Below are 17,715 nucleotides of genomic sequence, written 5' to 3'. Positions count from 1 at the left end.
TAAATTTTCATTATAGTTTTCCAAAACGGAGTTAAAGATTTTCACTGGAAAGAAGAGGAGACGGAGACAGAATCAAAAATCAGTCAAAGTCTCCTGGATGAGTCTGAAGAATACTGATGTTGCTCTCCAGTGAGATTCATTTATCAACATCTTTATAGTACACGTAACCATAGTATCTGAAAAACTATATTCAGGATGGCACTATGTTGATCATCTTAAAAAAAAAATTACAAAACCAAGGATTTAATTAAGTTGCCACTGGCAACGTTGTGCTTTCAAGCCACAAGTTACAGCATGGATTTAAAAACTAGTCAATGTTTTACTTGATTCCCAAAAAGCCATATGCTCCATTAAATGACACTTCTATCAGTGGAGTTATATCAATTTTAATAAAGTTTTGAGTGGTGATTATGCAGTATTGTTTTTTTTTTCAGGATGCAAGACATGCAGCAGAAGGAGAAATATACACCAAACTGAATCAAAAAATTGATGAATTTATTCAGCTTGCTGACTATGATTGGACAATGTCTGAGCCTGCTGGAAGAGCCAGTGGATATTTAATGGACCTTATTAATTTCTTAAGAAGCACATTTCAAGTTTTTACTCACTTGCCTGTAAGTATACAAAATAGGCTTTGTTTTCAGATTATTGGAGTCCTATTTTCTATACATTGTAACTTCTGATTTCTGGAAGAAAATAGCTTTTAAGTAAATAATTTAGGGTGATAGACATGATTTCAGATTGCTTACATACTAACTGATGCATTATTCAGTGTAGAATTATGTATATTATGATTAACGAAATTATAAAATATTTGTGAAAGATTTTACTTTCAAAGAACAAAATAAAATGCAGCACCCTCAAAGCTTTTTTTTTTTACTCAACTACTACTAGTAGTAAACATTCATACTGTTTTTTAGATCTCATAAAACTTAAATCACTTCAGGCCAGATTTTCAAATGTTCATTTTAATTGTGCCTGCAAATTCTGTGGACAAGTCCACTGATCCACAGAATGCAAACCTAATTCGACTCATGCACATTGTGCGTGTGATTTTGAACAGCATCTAAAAATTTAAACCCAAAGCTCTGTTTGAACTAAAATATTTTTTGTTAAAAGTGACCAGTCTGACTGGTCACTTTTCAAGACAAGTGCACAACTACTAGGGTGCATTCTGCTCTTAGTTTATACCATTGTAGATCTGGAGTAACTCCAATAAAATCAATGGAATTACTTCTAGTTTATATCCGTGCCAAAGCAGAATTTGGCCCAAAACATCTAGCCTTTATGGATTCATTACATTGTGCTTCAGCATGTTCCTTGTTGCTATTGCTTGATGTGTGATTACTTTACCCACATTCAGTGCCTCTGGACAGGTATACAATCTTATTAATAAATATAACATATTTCTGTTAGTCTGGAGTTTCTACATCTCTGTTGGAAGTTAAATCAAGAAAAGAATTTCACCTATGAATACTATAGCATAATTACGGTAGGCAAGGGAATTAGAGATTTTTTTGCTTTCCTCTGAAGCATCGTATATTTGGCCATTTATAGAGGAGACAAGATATTAGAGTTGGTGCACAAAGGGACAGATCTGGTATTCCAAATCTAATATTAAAGTGGCTTTGATTTTTCTCTGTCTTAGTTTTCCCACCACTCTTAAAGTATTCCTTTTTTGGCACATAAGGTTAATAGCTGTGTGAAATATGAGGGACATTTCTAATCCTCTTTTAGGGGCTATGCTTCATTAGTCATAACTGATATACTTATATGGCTTATGGCCATTTGCACTCATGGTGGGATGCTACATTTCGGTTTGGTGACACTGTTTTACATGTTAAGTAACCCTGGGTTTAGTGGGCTAACATAAGTGCCATTTCCTTGCAAGAAGTTGCCTATCTGTGCCAACATTGTAGCATTGAATGGGAAAGAATGGAAAGAAGCAGTTATATCAGTTAACAATTGAATAAAAAGAATGGAAGGGATGTACATTCATATTTTAGAGCATAACCTAACCTCTATCTGAGAAGGTGAGGAAGAAACTTCCCCTGATGGACAGGTTATTCTGTAATTCTCTACTTTGGGTTTCTTGCATTTGGTATTGGCCACTGTAATAGACAGGATACTGAGCTAGATGGACTACCAGTTTGATCCAGTATTACAGTTCCAGTAAAATGTAGGATGGTATCTTTTTGTCTTATTCTGGGCATCTCTAATAGAATAACCTAGGACACATTTGCTTGACCTAGTTGATTGATTTATGAACAAGTCAACAGAATGTGGAAACCCGTTCCACAGACCTCTGCATATAAATATTAGTGTGAGAGTTGTAGAAATTATATGAAAATTAGTTTATTATTTAATTCTTTTCCTTACCATTGGTTTCAGAGTTTGATTTGTAATAGTGGGAAATATTTGTCCTAAAAAGGATGTTTATAATAAAGGTATTTTCAATAGACAAGCCCACAAAACTGCCTCGTTTTCATAATTAAACAAGTTAATAAAACGTAAACAAGCTTAACCTTAGAGATTTTGATGTCTTAAGCAAAGCTAGATTGTAATGTGCCACATATAGGATTTTGGATGGGATAGTTTTTAGAAGGACTTTATATTAACAAAATAAAAGCTTCACAATTTTACTTCAAGAAATTGCATTGGTGGTAGAAATATCATGAATATTCAAACATATATTAATAGTTCAGAACTCTTTATAGCCAGAAACTAATTTTAATTTTAAGTCCTGCTCATTTGGTTGTGGGTATGGTGAGGAAAGAAAAAGATACAGGGAGCCTCTTCTCCCTCCACCCCTTGTGTATCCACATAGCAGAAAGGCAGAATATAATTCAGGTGTTTGCTAGTCTGGAGACATGGCCACCTTGCTCCCATGAGCTCTCCATAGCCTGATTCAGACATGGTGTGCTGCCTGTTGGAGGATGGTTAGACTCCAGTCTGCTTGTGCATATGGTTTCATAAGCATATGCACATCAGAAGGTTACACATTTTGATTCCTGTGCATCTGACATTAGAACCTACTTCATTTTTGGAATATGTATAAGTACCTCTAAATGTATAGAGACTGTCACGTCCGTCTGTGTGTGCCATGCTTGCATATGGGCATATACTTAGATGTGTTTGTATTGATGGGGACATAACTTTAAAAAAACTGAATATAAAATGTAAAAATTTGTTTTATACAGTTATACTATTTTATGTTTGAATCTAAAGAACACAAAACAGGCTCACTATGATCTAAGTTATTACATCTAGGTACGGCATGGTAAAGGTGACAACCCAAACTGTTCAGGTTTTGCCGTCATAGCAACTGAGGCATCGCTGAGATGTCTCTCTAGCATTGTTTCTCCTTAAAGTTCTCATATACTCCAGGGATGTAGGTGTACTGTACATTAGCAACAATGTTAGCATAAAAGGCTTGAAAAAGGAAAATATTTTCTTTTCACATTTGTTAGTTCATCCAAATACCATTAATAGTAAAATCTGTGAAAAAATAAATTACTTATGGAACAGAGACTTTATTTAGCCTTGCAGTGTCCTAAAGCATTCCTAAGTATTGCTTGAATGAAATAGATTAATAAATTACTAATAACCATGTGCTTTGTAGTTTGGATGTTAAATATACATGATGAAAATATTTTTAAGGAACCGTTTAATTTTTATTTTAAATATTTTAATAAATATATCGTTAATACTTATTACAATTAAAAATTGCTAAAAAATCAACTCAGAAAACGTTACTTGTGGAATGTGTTACTTTGGATTTTTTATTTTGGCATACAGCTCATTCCCACTGAAAAAGACAATCTTTATATTAAGTACCCCATTTCAATTTAATCACTTTTTTGTGTCTCTTTGCAAAATAATAATTTTTAATTTGTTTATACCTTTTTTTCTTACATTTTCCAAGGAATTTTGACTTTCTTTGAATTTTAGAAAATTTATCAGTTTGATATAGCAAAATATTTTTGTCTTCTGTGAGTGTTAAGAATATGAAAACTTTATATAGCAAATTAAGCCTTCCTAGATCTAGGTATTTTTCATTCATGCAGACTATGGCAAAATAATTTTAGTACTTAATAATTAAGTATCAAGATTCGTAAAATAGAAGTTTTCTGAAGAATTTTCTTCCCTTTTACTGATGCCAACATTTCTTTTGATGTTGACAGTACATTTTAATTTTTTGTTTTGATTGCCTTACTGGTTTCCTTCTCAGAATAACAACAATGACCATGCAGCTATGTCGGTAAGTAGATGAAAGATGAAGAAAAAGCATGTAAACTGAAAAACTATGAACTGCCTGCAGGCTTATTGCTTCAATATTTAATCACTTAATAAATCCCCCCACCCACAAAACCCTTCCATTTGTTTGATGACTCACTGGGTACCTCGTTGTGTGGTTGCATGCAAGAAACGGGTTAATTACTAACTTTGGTCTTTCGTTCTTTGGGACAGAAGGAACCCTAAAAGCCTTGCAGAAACATGATAGGGTGTGCATTGTATCACAAATGAGATAATTCAGAGGAGACTTTAAGACCTTTTGGAAGTGAGGTCAGGTGTCAAAATGCAGCTGTGGGATGTGCATACAGAATAAGGTTAAAATGGAAAAACAGTGGCACAGAATAAAGATTTGGTGAAAGTTCTATAGCCCTTTTGGTGCACATGCTGGCTGGAGTTGAAGGAATGTCTGCACTCAAATGTTTTTGTGTAAAAAGATGATGGATTGCATTTAGGGATTCATCCATGCCCTGGTTATTTTCAGGTCATCAAGTTTTTTTTAAAAGCAGTTTACTTTGAACAACCATAGATTATTTCCATGATAATGAATAATGAAAATTGCTAAATTAATATTGGGTTTGTTAGCAATTGTTTCGGAACATGGAGTGGAATTGTCTTTTTTTTTTTTTTTTGTAATTTCACATGCATGTAGAATTTTGATTTATCATACCCAATTTGGTTTTATTTGATTGCATTATTCTCATATTTTAAAAAATGAAAGATTTTGTAAGGCATTTATTATGTATGATATTGAAGTAAATGTTAAAAACATTTATTTTTTAAAGGTAGTACATATTTTATATCTTTATTTTTGTGGAGAAATATATTTGAAGTATTTTGAGATGTTGGTTATTTTGTTTTTGCTGAATCTAGCAAAAGCTTTGCTACTAAGTATCCAAAGAATTTCCAGAGTCCAGCTAACATAGGGTATGTTTTTTTTTATTGAATGTAAACATGGAGATGTGTAGAAACTGCACTACTAGAATTACAAAAATGATGTGCTTTTAGTAAAATAGAAACAAAATCACATATATTAAGTTTAAAGGAATATGTCCAAGTTTTGTGGGCTCAAAATTATTCCCTTTAAATGTTTTTTTCCTGTAGTTTTTTAAAGGGCAGGATTCCTCTGTGTCTCCTTCAACAACAGTCCTCCATCATAGTGTGTATGTGTCTATTGTAGTTCACAGCTTTGTATCTGGAGCAGACAAACAGTTGGATTATTTTTAATAACACATCACTCCTAGGACTGGCTGTCAAGTTGGAGTCGTCCTGATCTCCAAATTTGGGGGGAGAGAAGGAACTAAACTTTCAAAGTAATTTGGAGGGCAGGGGGGTGCATAAACCTGAATAGTGTTTCTTAAATTGTTGCTTCTTTTAACAAATGGAAAGGAATTTTTGTTGTACGTATATGAAATTATATTATTTTCCGCCACTCTCCTTTACCTTTTTGACTCGCATCTATTTAGGATTATTTTCATTTTATGAATTCCAATTTTTAGCATCCATCCAAAGTTTGCTGTGGGTACCGTATTTTATGCAATTAAAACTAAAACGTAATGGACTGCTGATGCTCACCAAACCCCTTTAATAACAGTAACCCATCAAACAACCCACCATATTCCATCAACCTGCCTTCCCCACCCTCAAATGACTGGGGGGGAAAAGTGAGCTCTGAAGAATGTTCAGAAAATAGACTCTGGTAGACCAAGGAGGATTAGGACCAATTTCCAAAGCCAAGATCCTTCTGGAAAAATGCCCTACGAGCAGCATTCTCTCTTCTTTACTGAGTCAGCTGAAGTTTGAGTAGCCATCACCATGAACTCCACCCAAAAATATATTGGCGGATAGTGTGGATTCTGGAACACTGGCAGTAATGTGTTTCCTCTGTGAAACAGAACCTTAAATAAACAGGCAGCCATGTTCTGTACTACCTTCAGTTTTCAAATGAGCTCAGTATATATCCCCATGTGCAGTGCATTATAGTAATTTAATCTGCCATTGATAAAGGCATGCATAACTGTAGCAAGATCTGCTTCCAAAGGGTACTTCTTGAAAGTCACATTTGGAAAAATGCACTTTTGACCAAAGCTGCTACCTCAGTATCCAAGATTAGCCCAGAATCTTAAAAGGACAAATACTTGTCCTTAATCAGGGGTGCTTATATTAATTGATAATGCTTCCTCCACAGCACTCAAGTCATTTCTGTCTTGTCCAGGTTGAGCCTTATCCAACTCGCAGTTCATATAGATAGTGGTTCACTGTACAGGGCATCATCAGCATGTTGAATGCACCATTGCCTTTGTCCCCTCACTTAACTTCTTAACCATCTCATAACACACACAAATTTAATTTAATCCTGTTAATGGATTGGTAATGGTTTATTTAGCAGAGGCCTCAGAACAGCTTCCTTAAGGATAGCCAGCATGTTGCCTTCCACCCCTAGGGAAACATTAACTGTCTTCACCAACAAAGATATTCTAGCACTTCCATGTATCACCAGTGAGAAAGACATGGATCTGATTTGGTGACTGCTGGCTAAAACTTACAAAGAAAACTTGGTATATGTTCCCGTGAGATCATTTCCTGATCCACAGTGGTAAAGAACTCACTCCGCATTTGAGCAATTTGTTTTCTTCAAAGTAATCTGAAAATTCTTCACAGCAAGAAAGACTTTACTGTTTTCTTAAGTGGCAGCAGTCCAAATTAACCAGACTGTCAACCACTCGGAAGAATTTCCCTGGGCAAGACTTTGGATGCTGTTTTGAAGGTGAAAACTACTTTCTTCGCTTTCTGCACAACCATTGTTGTTGTTTATTATTTTCATTATGGTAGCATCTACAAGCCCCAGTCATGAATCAGGGTCTCATTTTCCTAGGCACTGTTCAAACACATAACAAAGAGACAGTCCCCGTCCTGAAGAGATTACAGTGGCATAAGACTTCAAAAAAGTCTTTTTGGCAACTGGTCACTCAGCAAGAGACTGTTTCATTGATGCTCAAGTACTCTCCCCTGTCATTTCACCTGTTGCAGATTATCTCTAAACCAAGATGACCCAAGAGGATAAAGACAGCAGCGAGGAGATTTAGATGCCACTATGCAGATATCAGAAAACAAAAGTTAATTAAACTATCGCTAGCTCAATAAATTGGTTGCGGAGTAGTTTCTTGAAGATCTTCTGGAAATTCCTCAGTTCAATCAATTTTTGAGAGTAGACCATCATGCCAGGTCTCTTGCCCCAACAAAAGAAAGTGCCTAACTTCAAATGAAGACTATAATGGTTTATTCATGACAAAAATGTAATAGCCAACTCCATTCAATGGAATCCCAGCCCAGATTCCAGATCCAGTGTGCTCATTTCCATTCTTAGAGCCAACAGTCAGGATTGTGGCTGTCAGCCATGAAATTCCGAGTTGATTCAGAAGAATTATCATCTGTTTGAACATTTGAAGTCCCCATGACTGGTTGGTCTCAGCAACTCCAGCACCTCTCTATATGAAATATGTGCATCGAGCCAATGTGTATGCTAATACTAGCCCCACCTTAGTCCCATCTTGGGATTCACAGACAAGACTAACAGATCTGATTTGGGAGTTGGAAATTTCCCATATGTGAGGTCAGAGTTCATAGCCTCATGCTGAACCATCAAATTGTCTGGAGATAATTGCACCAGCAACATTAATAGAAAATATTTCTATATAAAATGTTCAACATACTGGCCATGCAGGAGGCATATAAGAGTGCAGGGAGGGTCATGGTCAATCATGTCTTGATTGCAAAAGCCTGGGAGTACTACAGAGGCTTCAGAATTTAGGGGGAGGGGGGCACTTCACATGGTACTCAAGCACCCCTTCTAGCTGATGCTCAGACAAGAATCCAGGGTGAGGAAGTAAAGAAGGAAATAGGAATACCCAGAATTACCCTTGCTCTTGAAGTGAAGAAATAAAATTAATCTTAAAAACCACAGATTATGATTTATTTGTATTAAATTAGTGCCTAGAAATCCCAACTAACAGGCCTTGTGCTAGGCAGTGGATGCACACATAGTAAAAGAGAGCCCCTTCCCCGAAAAGCTTGCAATCTAAATAGAGAAGACCAGATAAAGCACAAGAATGAGGAAGTATAATTATCCTGGATGAAGGTGTATGCTGGTTCCATAGAAGATTAGCTTGTTCAGCAGGAAGTTGCCCTACATTCGAAGAATCCCATTTCCTTTTCCTGCACAGAAAACCAGACAGACTTGTAACTGACATTGCATGGTGCGGAAAAGGAGGAGTGTGTAGTCCACAGTGCTGGACTCTTGCTTCCTCTTTAATCTACATTCTAACACCTACCCTCTCTTTTAATGGCAAAAAAAGCAAACAATATTCAGTCAGCTCCAATTAACATAAAAATCAATTACCACATTTAAATGTTGAACTCTTTGGAATGGAAAGAATCTCTTTCTCTCTTTCTCTGGTGAATCATCTAGCATACATTTAGGTGCTATAAATTTACTAAATCATGATACCTGTTATGTGGCAGTAAGGGAGTATGAGCCTCAACAGGTCACGCAAACCAGCTGTGCCCTGGGCTGACTGATCCAGAGTCGCAGAAGTGATAAGGGTATCTTCTTCAGCTGCACATATGGGAGGTGTAGCGCAGGTAGAGAGTTCATGTAATGAGCTTCCTGTTCTGTTGAAGGAGCCAGCATGTCTCCCAACACCACCACCGACACTCCTTGCTGCTGGGGTTGGAGTAATCCTATGTGATTTGTAATGGATCAGTATCAGATCTCTTAGCCAATGGTATGGAGGTGCATTGTCTTTTGGAGCTGTGCAGCCCTTGTGTGTCATGAAGTTCCTGCTGCCTCTGCTTTGCAGAAGCTACTAGGATTTGGCCGTATGAGTTTATTTTAATCTTCGGGTTCTTCTCACATAAACATCCTATATAAGCTTCACTTTTGTGGTTTATAGTGGCACTATACCTATAAAAATGTAGGTCCTCATCCTAAAAATCCATATGTATGTAGTCTCATTAAGTCAATGGGATGGCTTCTGTGAATAAAAGATGCAGTCTTGGGCCCTTATTTGGAAATTCAGGATATATTATAGCTTAAGTTCTGAAATAAATTAATTTGAAAACAATAGTGGATAATACTTGGTTCACAAGGATAAATGGAAATTTTTTTATCTAATAAGTGGGCTATCAGATAGTTGAAGAGTTCTTTCAACAGTGATGCATGTAGTTTGTTAATACAAAGTTAAAGATCCTTTGCTGCTTTAGAGGAAACTGTGGCTACTGAAAAAAGAATGATAAATTATTTCTCTATGTGAATTTTTAGTTTATTTTGATCAACCCTTTGGGGAGGAGGAATTACATAAATAGTGAAATTATGTATTTTTAAAATTCTCCTACTGTTTTAAGAAATAAAATTTTCATCTATTTATCAAAAGTTGGATTTGTTACTGCAATTGTTAAACAAAACTATTAATTAATGTGACTATTGAAGCGTATGTATTTTAGTTTTCTTGCAGTTTCAGCAAGTTTAAAAATTGCTTCATATCTTTTAATATAGTTAAATTAATTTTGAAGCTTAACTTTTTAGATTTAACAGACAAGTTTTCTTATTTTCTTTTTCATTGGGGATGGTAGTTTGTGTTGTTTTATTGTTCTTGTGATTGGCAGTGAAAGCCTTATTTCACAGCTTGCAGTGAGGAACTATTGGGTAAAGGGTGGTGGTGCTCCACAAGCTATAGTCAAAAGCTGTCAATCAGAAGCCCACATAGGCTACTTAGAGAATGGGTTTTCTTACTGACTTCTCCAAATGTCACCTCATGCTGTCTTTGATTGGCACTGCCTGGCAGGGAGGATGGATGAATCTGTCACCGGCTGGTTAATTGTGTTGCTGGTCTTAGCCTGACATCAGGTCTTTGACTCTTAAGTGGCTCAATACAAAACAAATTAGCAGATTGTAGTCATATTTCTCATTCTATATGCTTTGACTTTGTTGAATGCAGTCCATAAATCATATTGACTGACACCCTAGTGAATGATGAAAGCTGCTTTTGAGACAGCAAGTATGGATGTAGAAAGCAGTACCGTGAAGGTGCCATGGAAGGATGCATATGGCTGACCCTTTGGGAATTTCCTAGGAGCCAAATGTCTCTTTACTACAATTGTTCTTAAGAGAAAAGCTTTTGGGTACTACAGAAAGGATTTAATATGTCAGCAGATTCTTTTTTACAAGCTCCTTTGAAATATAAGAAGTTTGTCTAAGGGTTTTCTCTTTTTACAAACTTGTATTTCAGCAAAATGTAAAGGGTTGGTAAAAGTAGTTGCCTTTAAAAAATTTAGCAGGTGTTTTTGCTTATAGAATAGGGTCCTTGTTTCCTGAAATTTGTGTTGGTGAAATAAAAGAATATGCTTAGTAGATAGCGGCAATTATAACTTGTGTGAAGATGAGATGGTAGTAGTTTCTTCATAGAGGTCTGCAATAGTAGAATGCAATAAAACTGTTGAATTTATGCATGACATCAGATATGTTTATTTAATTTACTTGCTTGAAAGAGTAACTTCAAAAAACCCCAAACTTACAAAGGCTAAATAGTAAGAATGCTTTAAAATTAACTGAACTAGTTTTATTCTGAAGTAGTAGTACATTATGATAATATTCATGGACGCGTAAGTTTACTTTTAAAAACATCCATTTTGAAAAATATTGAAAATAGTGATGACAAATTGTTACGTTATATAAGTTGGAATATAAATATAGTCAGACCTCATTTATCAGATATGAATTTGAAATAATGTTTCACATTTTCTAAACAAATTACTTGAATTTTTATTTTATTCTCCTATGAATAAGTGTTATAACCCTGTGCATTTTGAATTTGGAAATACTGAACATTGCAAAGTAAATCTATAAAGGAGTTAAAATTAGTTTAGTAGAGTAATAACTTAGATTCTTGTGTGTGGAAGAAACGATAAGTTTAATAGATTTAGCCTTTTTTTTTAACGTAGACTTACAAAAACCTAGTGATCTCACTGAATAGTTGTAAATTGTGTACAGTAAACTCTCCCCTTATCACTCCTCGACTGTACCATGAGAACAATAAGCCTGTAGTTCAAGTGCATAGTTGGGAGTAATTTAAATGTTAGGATGTTTGCATTTTGTCATTTAAAATAAGCATTAAAATGAACATATATTGATACTTATTTTAAAAAGTCCAACAGAATTATTTCATATCATGTATTTCTGTATCGTCACCGTTATCTTGTGCTCCAGTGCTATTGATACATGCCAGTTTACAACAATTAAGTTCAGAAGTTTGGTCAGAAAGGTAAAATGGAATCTTTTGTTTATAAGAATACACACTATGTTTGCATATAAAATAAATTGAATGTTAAATTTTTTCTTGACAACCTATTAATCTGCTTATACTGTTATTACATTATGGTGGCAGCATAAATAGGACATGGAGCTGATTTGATGGAGCAGTACATTAAACTGAAATGCACTAGTTGTTCCATTAAATCAAAATGACATTTCCATTAAGTATCTCAAACCTACTACATTGTAATTAAATGAATTGTGGCCCATTGGTTATCCTCCTCCCCTTTTTCCCCCCCATTCATATTGATGTTGTTTTGCTTGGGGAATAGAGCTGCATGTCTCCCAATGTAATTACCATTGGGTTTGGGAGACTTTTAAGCATGCTGTTCTTGCATTGTTTCTTACATTCCTTGTTGGCAGTTCATCTGTTTCGGTCAAATATGTTATTTGCTCCTGCTTTACTTTTTTAAGGCTTTCAACTAAGAAATTGACATTTTAGATATGAAGCTCCTTACAGTTCAAGGTGTCCTAGTGCTAAAGATATATTAGTGAAAGTTGTTGGAAGTTCTAGTTTGACATCAGAACAGAGTGCATAATGTAATATCCATGAACAAAAGCAGGAAAAGTTCAAAGAAATTCCAAAATGATACACTGTATTATCTATATATTCTTTTGATAAATTCAATTATAACAGTAAATTATGAAAGCAATGCAAAATATTTAGGGCCAGATTTTGCTCTCCGATATTCATAAACATACAACTCTCATTGAAATGAATGAGTTGTACTTACATAACTAAGGGCAAAATCTGTCTCTTTATCCTTTAGAAAATAGTCTTAATTATTTTTTGGCCTGTAATTAAAATTATAGTAATAATTTAAAAGGTAAAGTTATTTGTATTGCACAAGGTATACTAAATCATTTCTCCTCTATAAAAATATGGTATATTAGTACTTGAGCTATGTTACAAAATAAATTATATCATTAACTGAGATCATTACATTAAAACATGTTTATTTAAAGGTACATTAAACCACAAGTTTATTAAAGCATAACATTACAATTTAACACAAAGATTTCTGTGTTTTAAAAATATTGCAACATTATGGGTAAAAGATAGCTCTAGTGAGATAGTCATAATGAATAATTGTTTTGAAATTTCATCTTAATTGGTTATCCATCTGCAGTGCAACTTTCATATTTGGTTTTAAATTAACATTTGATTAAATAGTTTAGCATGGTCATAGCTAAATTGTGCTTTGTTTTATTAATATCTTGCAGCGGTAAATAATTTCTTTTGAAGGATTCTGTAAAAATTGTAATGAAAATGTAAATAACTGGATTGTGATTAGAAAATTATTTCTGTTTTGTACAGCAGAGGGCCACTATTCATTTTGTAAGTAGTTGATTTCCATGGACCATTATTTGACCTGTCAAATACTTTAAAAGTGTATGGACAGGCTTGAAGTTCGAAAGCAGCAGATTTTTGGGCTGGAAATCAACAGTTTAATATTTCTGTAATAATGAGCTATTATAGTAAAATACCCAGGTAAAAGCAAATGTTTTGATTCTATAAAGGTATTTGTCTGTTTTATGGTGTTACACATATGCAATGTGTCAATTTCCATTCCAGTTTTCATTGTGTTCAAAAATGTCGTCAGAAGGTTAACAACATATTTCAGCAACAAATATTTTTCATGATACTCTTCCAGTCTATACTCTTGAAAAATATTTGGATTTGTCTATGAGTCCAGAAAAATTACCAACTCTTGCTTAATACATATTTGGGTTGTGTTTAATGCTCCTAAAGATTTAATTATATTCAAAACTGATACAATTGCATCAAATACATTTTCATTAATCATTCAGTGTCTATTCTAAGTGTAGTTGTATTAAGAATTTGTGTGTGTATATAAAATAAAGTAATACAGGCCATTATCTGGTGGTATATAATTTGCTTGCTATCTTACAACGTGTTACCCTTTTTATCAGGGAAAAGTGGCCCAGACAGCTTGCATGTCAGCCTGCCAACATCTTTCAACATCCCTGATGCAGATGCTATTGGACAGTGAGTTAAAACAGATAAGCATGGGAGCTGTTCAGCAATTTAACTTAGATGTCATACAGTGTGAATGTAAGTAGAGAATTCTGAATGTTACAGTATTTGTATGTTTCATTATAACTGCCATGACACTAAAAAAAATTTCTTTATCTAAGCGAAGTAGTGATCCTCTTCTATAGCATACAAATTCTTTGTGTTTTGCTTATGCTTTTATTTAACCTATATTTTAAAGTACGGTACCATTTTTGGTTATGTAGATAACTGTGAGAATAATTTTCCAAATGAAGTTAAATTATTTAAATGAAAATATTAACTTATGACATCTCAATTTTTTAAAGGGTATTAAATATTCAGGACCCCAAAATGCTGACAGTTAGATGGTTTTAAATAAAGACCCTGAATATTAAGGCACCTGGAAAGCTTTTTAATGAAACTAAGCATTGCTTAGATTGAATTGTCCTTCTATTGCGTCTTCTAGTAGCATAATAATCATTATATAATACAAAGCTATAATCTACCATAAAATTACATACAAAATACTATGTTAAAAGAACATTAAGGTTTCATAGTCAGCCACTGAAAACTTAGGAAACGCCAGAATAGAGGTTGCCTGTGCAACCTTAATTCAATCCCCTTGTGCCATCTGCATTATGATACAGTCTTTAATTATATGATCACATACTGTTTTTTCCACAGGCCCTGCCTCATTCAATGCACAAGATGGATGGTGCTCAATTAATGAGCAGCTGTTAAATATTTTGTCTGAGTGTTCAATGTGTGATCCCAGACCTTATTTACCTTATTTACTATTGAAATCTTGCTGTAAATACAGAATAATAATTACCTCATATGCTTTCTATGGTACTCATTACTATACTTAGCTGAGTGCTTCACAAACATTAATTAATTAATCTTCACAACATCCCTATGTCATGAGTGGATATTATTCCCATTTTACAGACAGGGAGCCGAGGCATAGAAAAAGTAAAGTCAAAAGTCTGTGTTCCAATCTAGTCTTTTTCCTCTCCCACCATCTGGCTCTTGTCTCTTCTGCGTTCAAGTCAGGCAGCTTCATCCTCCAGGGTGCCTGGAGGAGGAAGCACAGGAGAAACAGTCTCCATGCTCTCAGTTCTGGTGCCAGCCTATACCCCAGCCCAGAGCAGTTGACAGCAGCAGTTGCAGGGTTAGAGCAATGTTCAGTTGCTCCTTAGGGATGTTGCATGCCAGTCTGCTCAACACTAGGAGCTGTCAGGCAACCAAGGAAGGAATCTTTAGATAATTTGGGTGCTAATCTCTTAAGAAGTCTTTGCAGAAAACCTGCAAACTGAGTTTTTTTTCAAAGGCTTATTACTTGGCTAAATTTGGTCAGACTTTCACAGGAACATCAAAATGCACATCTTGACACACACCCCACCCCTATGCCAAATTTTAAATACCTACCCCAAAGCATGGGGGTACTAGAGCTTTACAAAGGAAAGATCACCACATTTTTTTTAAATGTTGAAACCTATTTTCCCTAGCCTTGTTCTCAAAAATGGCCGAACCATTTTGGCTGAAAGTTTCAAAAAAAAAAAAAATCAACTTGAGGTATTTTCCAACTTGGAAAATTCTAGCCCAAATAGTAAAAGTTTGGCAAAGTTATAAACTGAAAACAAGGGTTATAATATGTATGTTAATAACAGGCGGTGCTACCAGCCCTGTCGATAATAAAATGTAATGTGTATGGCTTTATGATTCAGAAGTTGGAGGCTATTTTACGATGTCTAGAGTGATTTTTACAATGGCTGAAAATGTTGCTCAGGGAACCATTACATATAGTAGACCGGAAGTTCCAATCATTCAAGAGAATACATTAGAATAAACAGAACTGTACTGTGATACATTTCATATTCCTGAGAGGAAAGACCTTACTAGAAAATGTTTTGTTATGTTCATTATTAGAGCCCCGTAATTTTTTTAAAAAATGTATGATTATTTGTTTGATTTTTGGGGAAGTTTATTTCATTTTATTATGGGAGGTCCTGAGGGAATGGGAGGGCAGGGGGGGCCCTGTGTGGAGGGTGGGTTCTGATCCTGGGGACTGGAAGGCCTTGACCGGGGAGTGGGGGGAGAGGTGCAGAGAAAGGCTGCCTTGCATTCACCGCACAGCAGTGGCTCCTGTCCCAGGGGACTGGACGCAGCTCCCCTCACTAGGCGTTCCAGCCTAGCACCTGGGGTCACGGTGCTGCTCAGGATTGGCCTGGCCACCTTGCGAGCTGGCACACAAGATTGTAGCACCACTCGGGTTTGGCCCATCCATCCTCTGTCATGACAGAGGGGCTGGGGGGCCAAGTCTGAGTGGTATTGGAACCTTGAATGCCAGGTTACAACGCCCAGAGTGGGAAGTCAGGCCCGGTCCTGTGTTGGGATATGTTTTTCATTTTATTTCTCTTTACAGGTTGTTTTTTCTTTTATTGCATATTATTTTGCATTTGTTAAAAACACACAGGGTGCTATTCATTATCTCAATCATCTCCTGCTTACCCAAAAACTGGCTGTAACAAGCAAAGCATAGCAATTTACTTTTTGTTAGAGAAAAAAAAATTAAACATAGATTATGCTACCAACAAATTAACTCTTATGATAGTTCAACGTAGTAACAAAGGCTAAGGGCTGTCCCTCAAGTATGGGTTCACCCGAAGCCCACCACTGGGTATCTTCTCTGGCACTTTTGTGGAATTTTTCAGTTCTTTCACTTTTTTCTCTCAAGCAGTGAGTTAACTAAGGCCTCTGCATAATCTAGCTCCAAGTCAGAATAGTCTTGCTGCTTTCATTATTTTTATTTATTTATTTATTTATACATTTACGTAGCATTAAAGATGAACATGGCACTTTGTAGAACAAATAATAGATTCCCTAACTAAAGAGCCTACAATCTCAGGATTCTCGTCCTGCAAATCCTTCCTCATGAATAGCTCTTACCCATGGAAGTAATCGCATTAAATGAATGGCAAAAGAGTTTACAGGATCAGGCCCAAATTAAGACAAGAACAGGAGTACATGCCAGTATATTTAGGGAAGGTGATAGAAGTTTAAAGGGCAGACAAGAAGACAAGTTCATGGAGTTGCTTGAGTGAGTAGTGCATGATCTTAAAGATTGCAGTCTTATTCGTCATGTTGCTGAGACTAGAGTTTACTTTGCCTTCTTAAATAAATGTGTTTGAGAAGTAGTTTAAGGGCAGGGTGGTTGGGTTCAAGAAGCTGGAAGGCCTGGTCATGCCTCCAAAGCACTGACAGTGCCTCCATGATAGCTTGCTCACACCTTAGCATTCCAGGGCATTCTAGGTCTATGTTTTGCTTAGTGCTCCTTCACTTCCCTGCACTGACTTACAAGTATCCAGAGCTGCAGGGGATGGCAGCCTCCACTGGGTTTCTAATCCCCATCCTGCAGGCAGGGAATAGGTGGGCAAGACAGAGGGTGGGCAGAGCCTTTGTCAACCCCCAAACCCCACCAGCCTGCACAGCTGAGCTGGTGCAGAGGAGGTAATCTGGTCCAACTATAGGGCTGGCACAAATTACTCCCATTTGCTCCTCTTCTCCTCCCCTCTCCCAAGCAAGGGGGAACCAGGGACCAGATTGTGACTCTGGCACAATAATGAATAATGAAAAGTGTTAGGCAACCTTAACTACAGCCCAGGCATTGCTAACAGCTCTACCTATAATTCTGATACAATTAATACATATGTTTGCTATGTATAAATATTTTAGAGTTTTATTTAATTCTTTGAAAAAATTCTTCCTCTCCATCCCTTCCTGAGATAGTTATTCATTTTCTGGCAACATCTTTGAGGATATGCTGTTTACATCCAGATAATTATGTGGTTTATGACTATAAGACTCAGCATGTATGTGTAAAAGTGATACTTGTCCGTGTGTACCACATTAACTTCCCAATCCCTTCCTTCCTAAAGAGTTGTACCTGAATATAAAGACAGATTTAGTAGGAACTCCAGAGCCACTACCATATTGCTCATTGCTCAAATGCCATGGGGTTGGCTGAAGCGGTGAT

At 35.9% G+C, this 17,715-nt stretch overlaps 1 protein-coding gene across 4 annotated transcripts in view; it reads left to right on the top strand.

The window, feature by feature from the left end:
* EXOC6 (exocyst complex component 6) overlaps nucleotides 1–17,715 on the top strand; it is a 186,445-nt gene that overhangs the window by 124,140 nt on the left and 44,590 nt on the right. For 2 of the 4 annotated variants that reach the window (XM_024101232.3, XM_042856808.2), the window contains exons 18-20: nucleotides 435–614; nucleotides 4,232–4,261; nucleotides 13,598–13,739. In XM_024101232.3, coding sequence (XP_023957000.2) covers nucleotides 435–614; nucleotides 4,232–4,261; nucleotides 13,598–13,739 — 352 coding nt within the window. The remainder of the gene's footprint in view (nucleotides 1–434; nucleotides 615–4,231; nucleotides 4,262–13,597; nucleotides 13,740–17,715) is intronic. The other 2 variants (XM_024101235.3, XM_005301283.5) reach the window with 1 other exon arrangement.

The sequence above is a fragment of the Chrysemys picta genome, chromosome 7 (genome assembly GCF_011386835.1).
Source record: "Chrysemys picta bellii isolate R12L10 chromosome 7, ASM1138683v2, whole genome shotgun sequence".
Taxonomy (NCBI): Eukaryota; Metazoa; Chordata; order Testudines; family Emydidae; genus Chrysemys; species Chrysemys picta.
The sequence above is the reverse complement of the archived record's forward strand: the minus strand, read 5'-3'. Positions and strand labels throughout refer to the sequence as shown.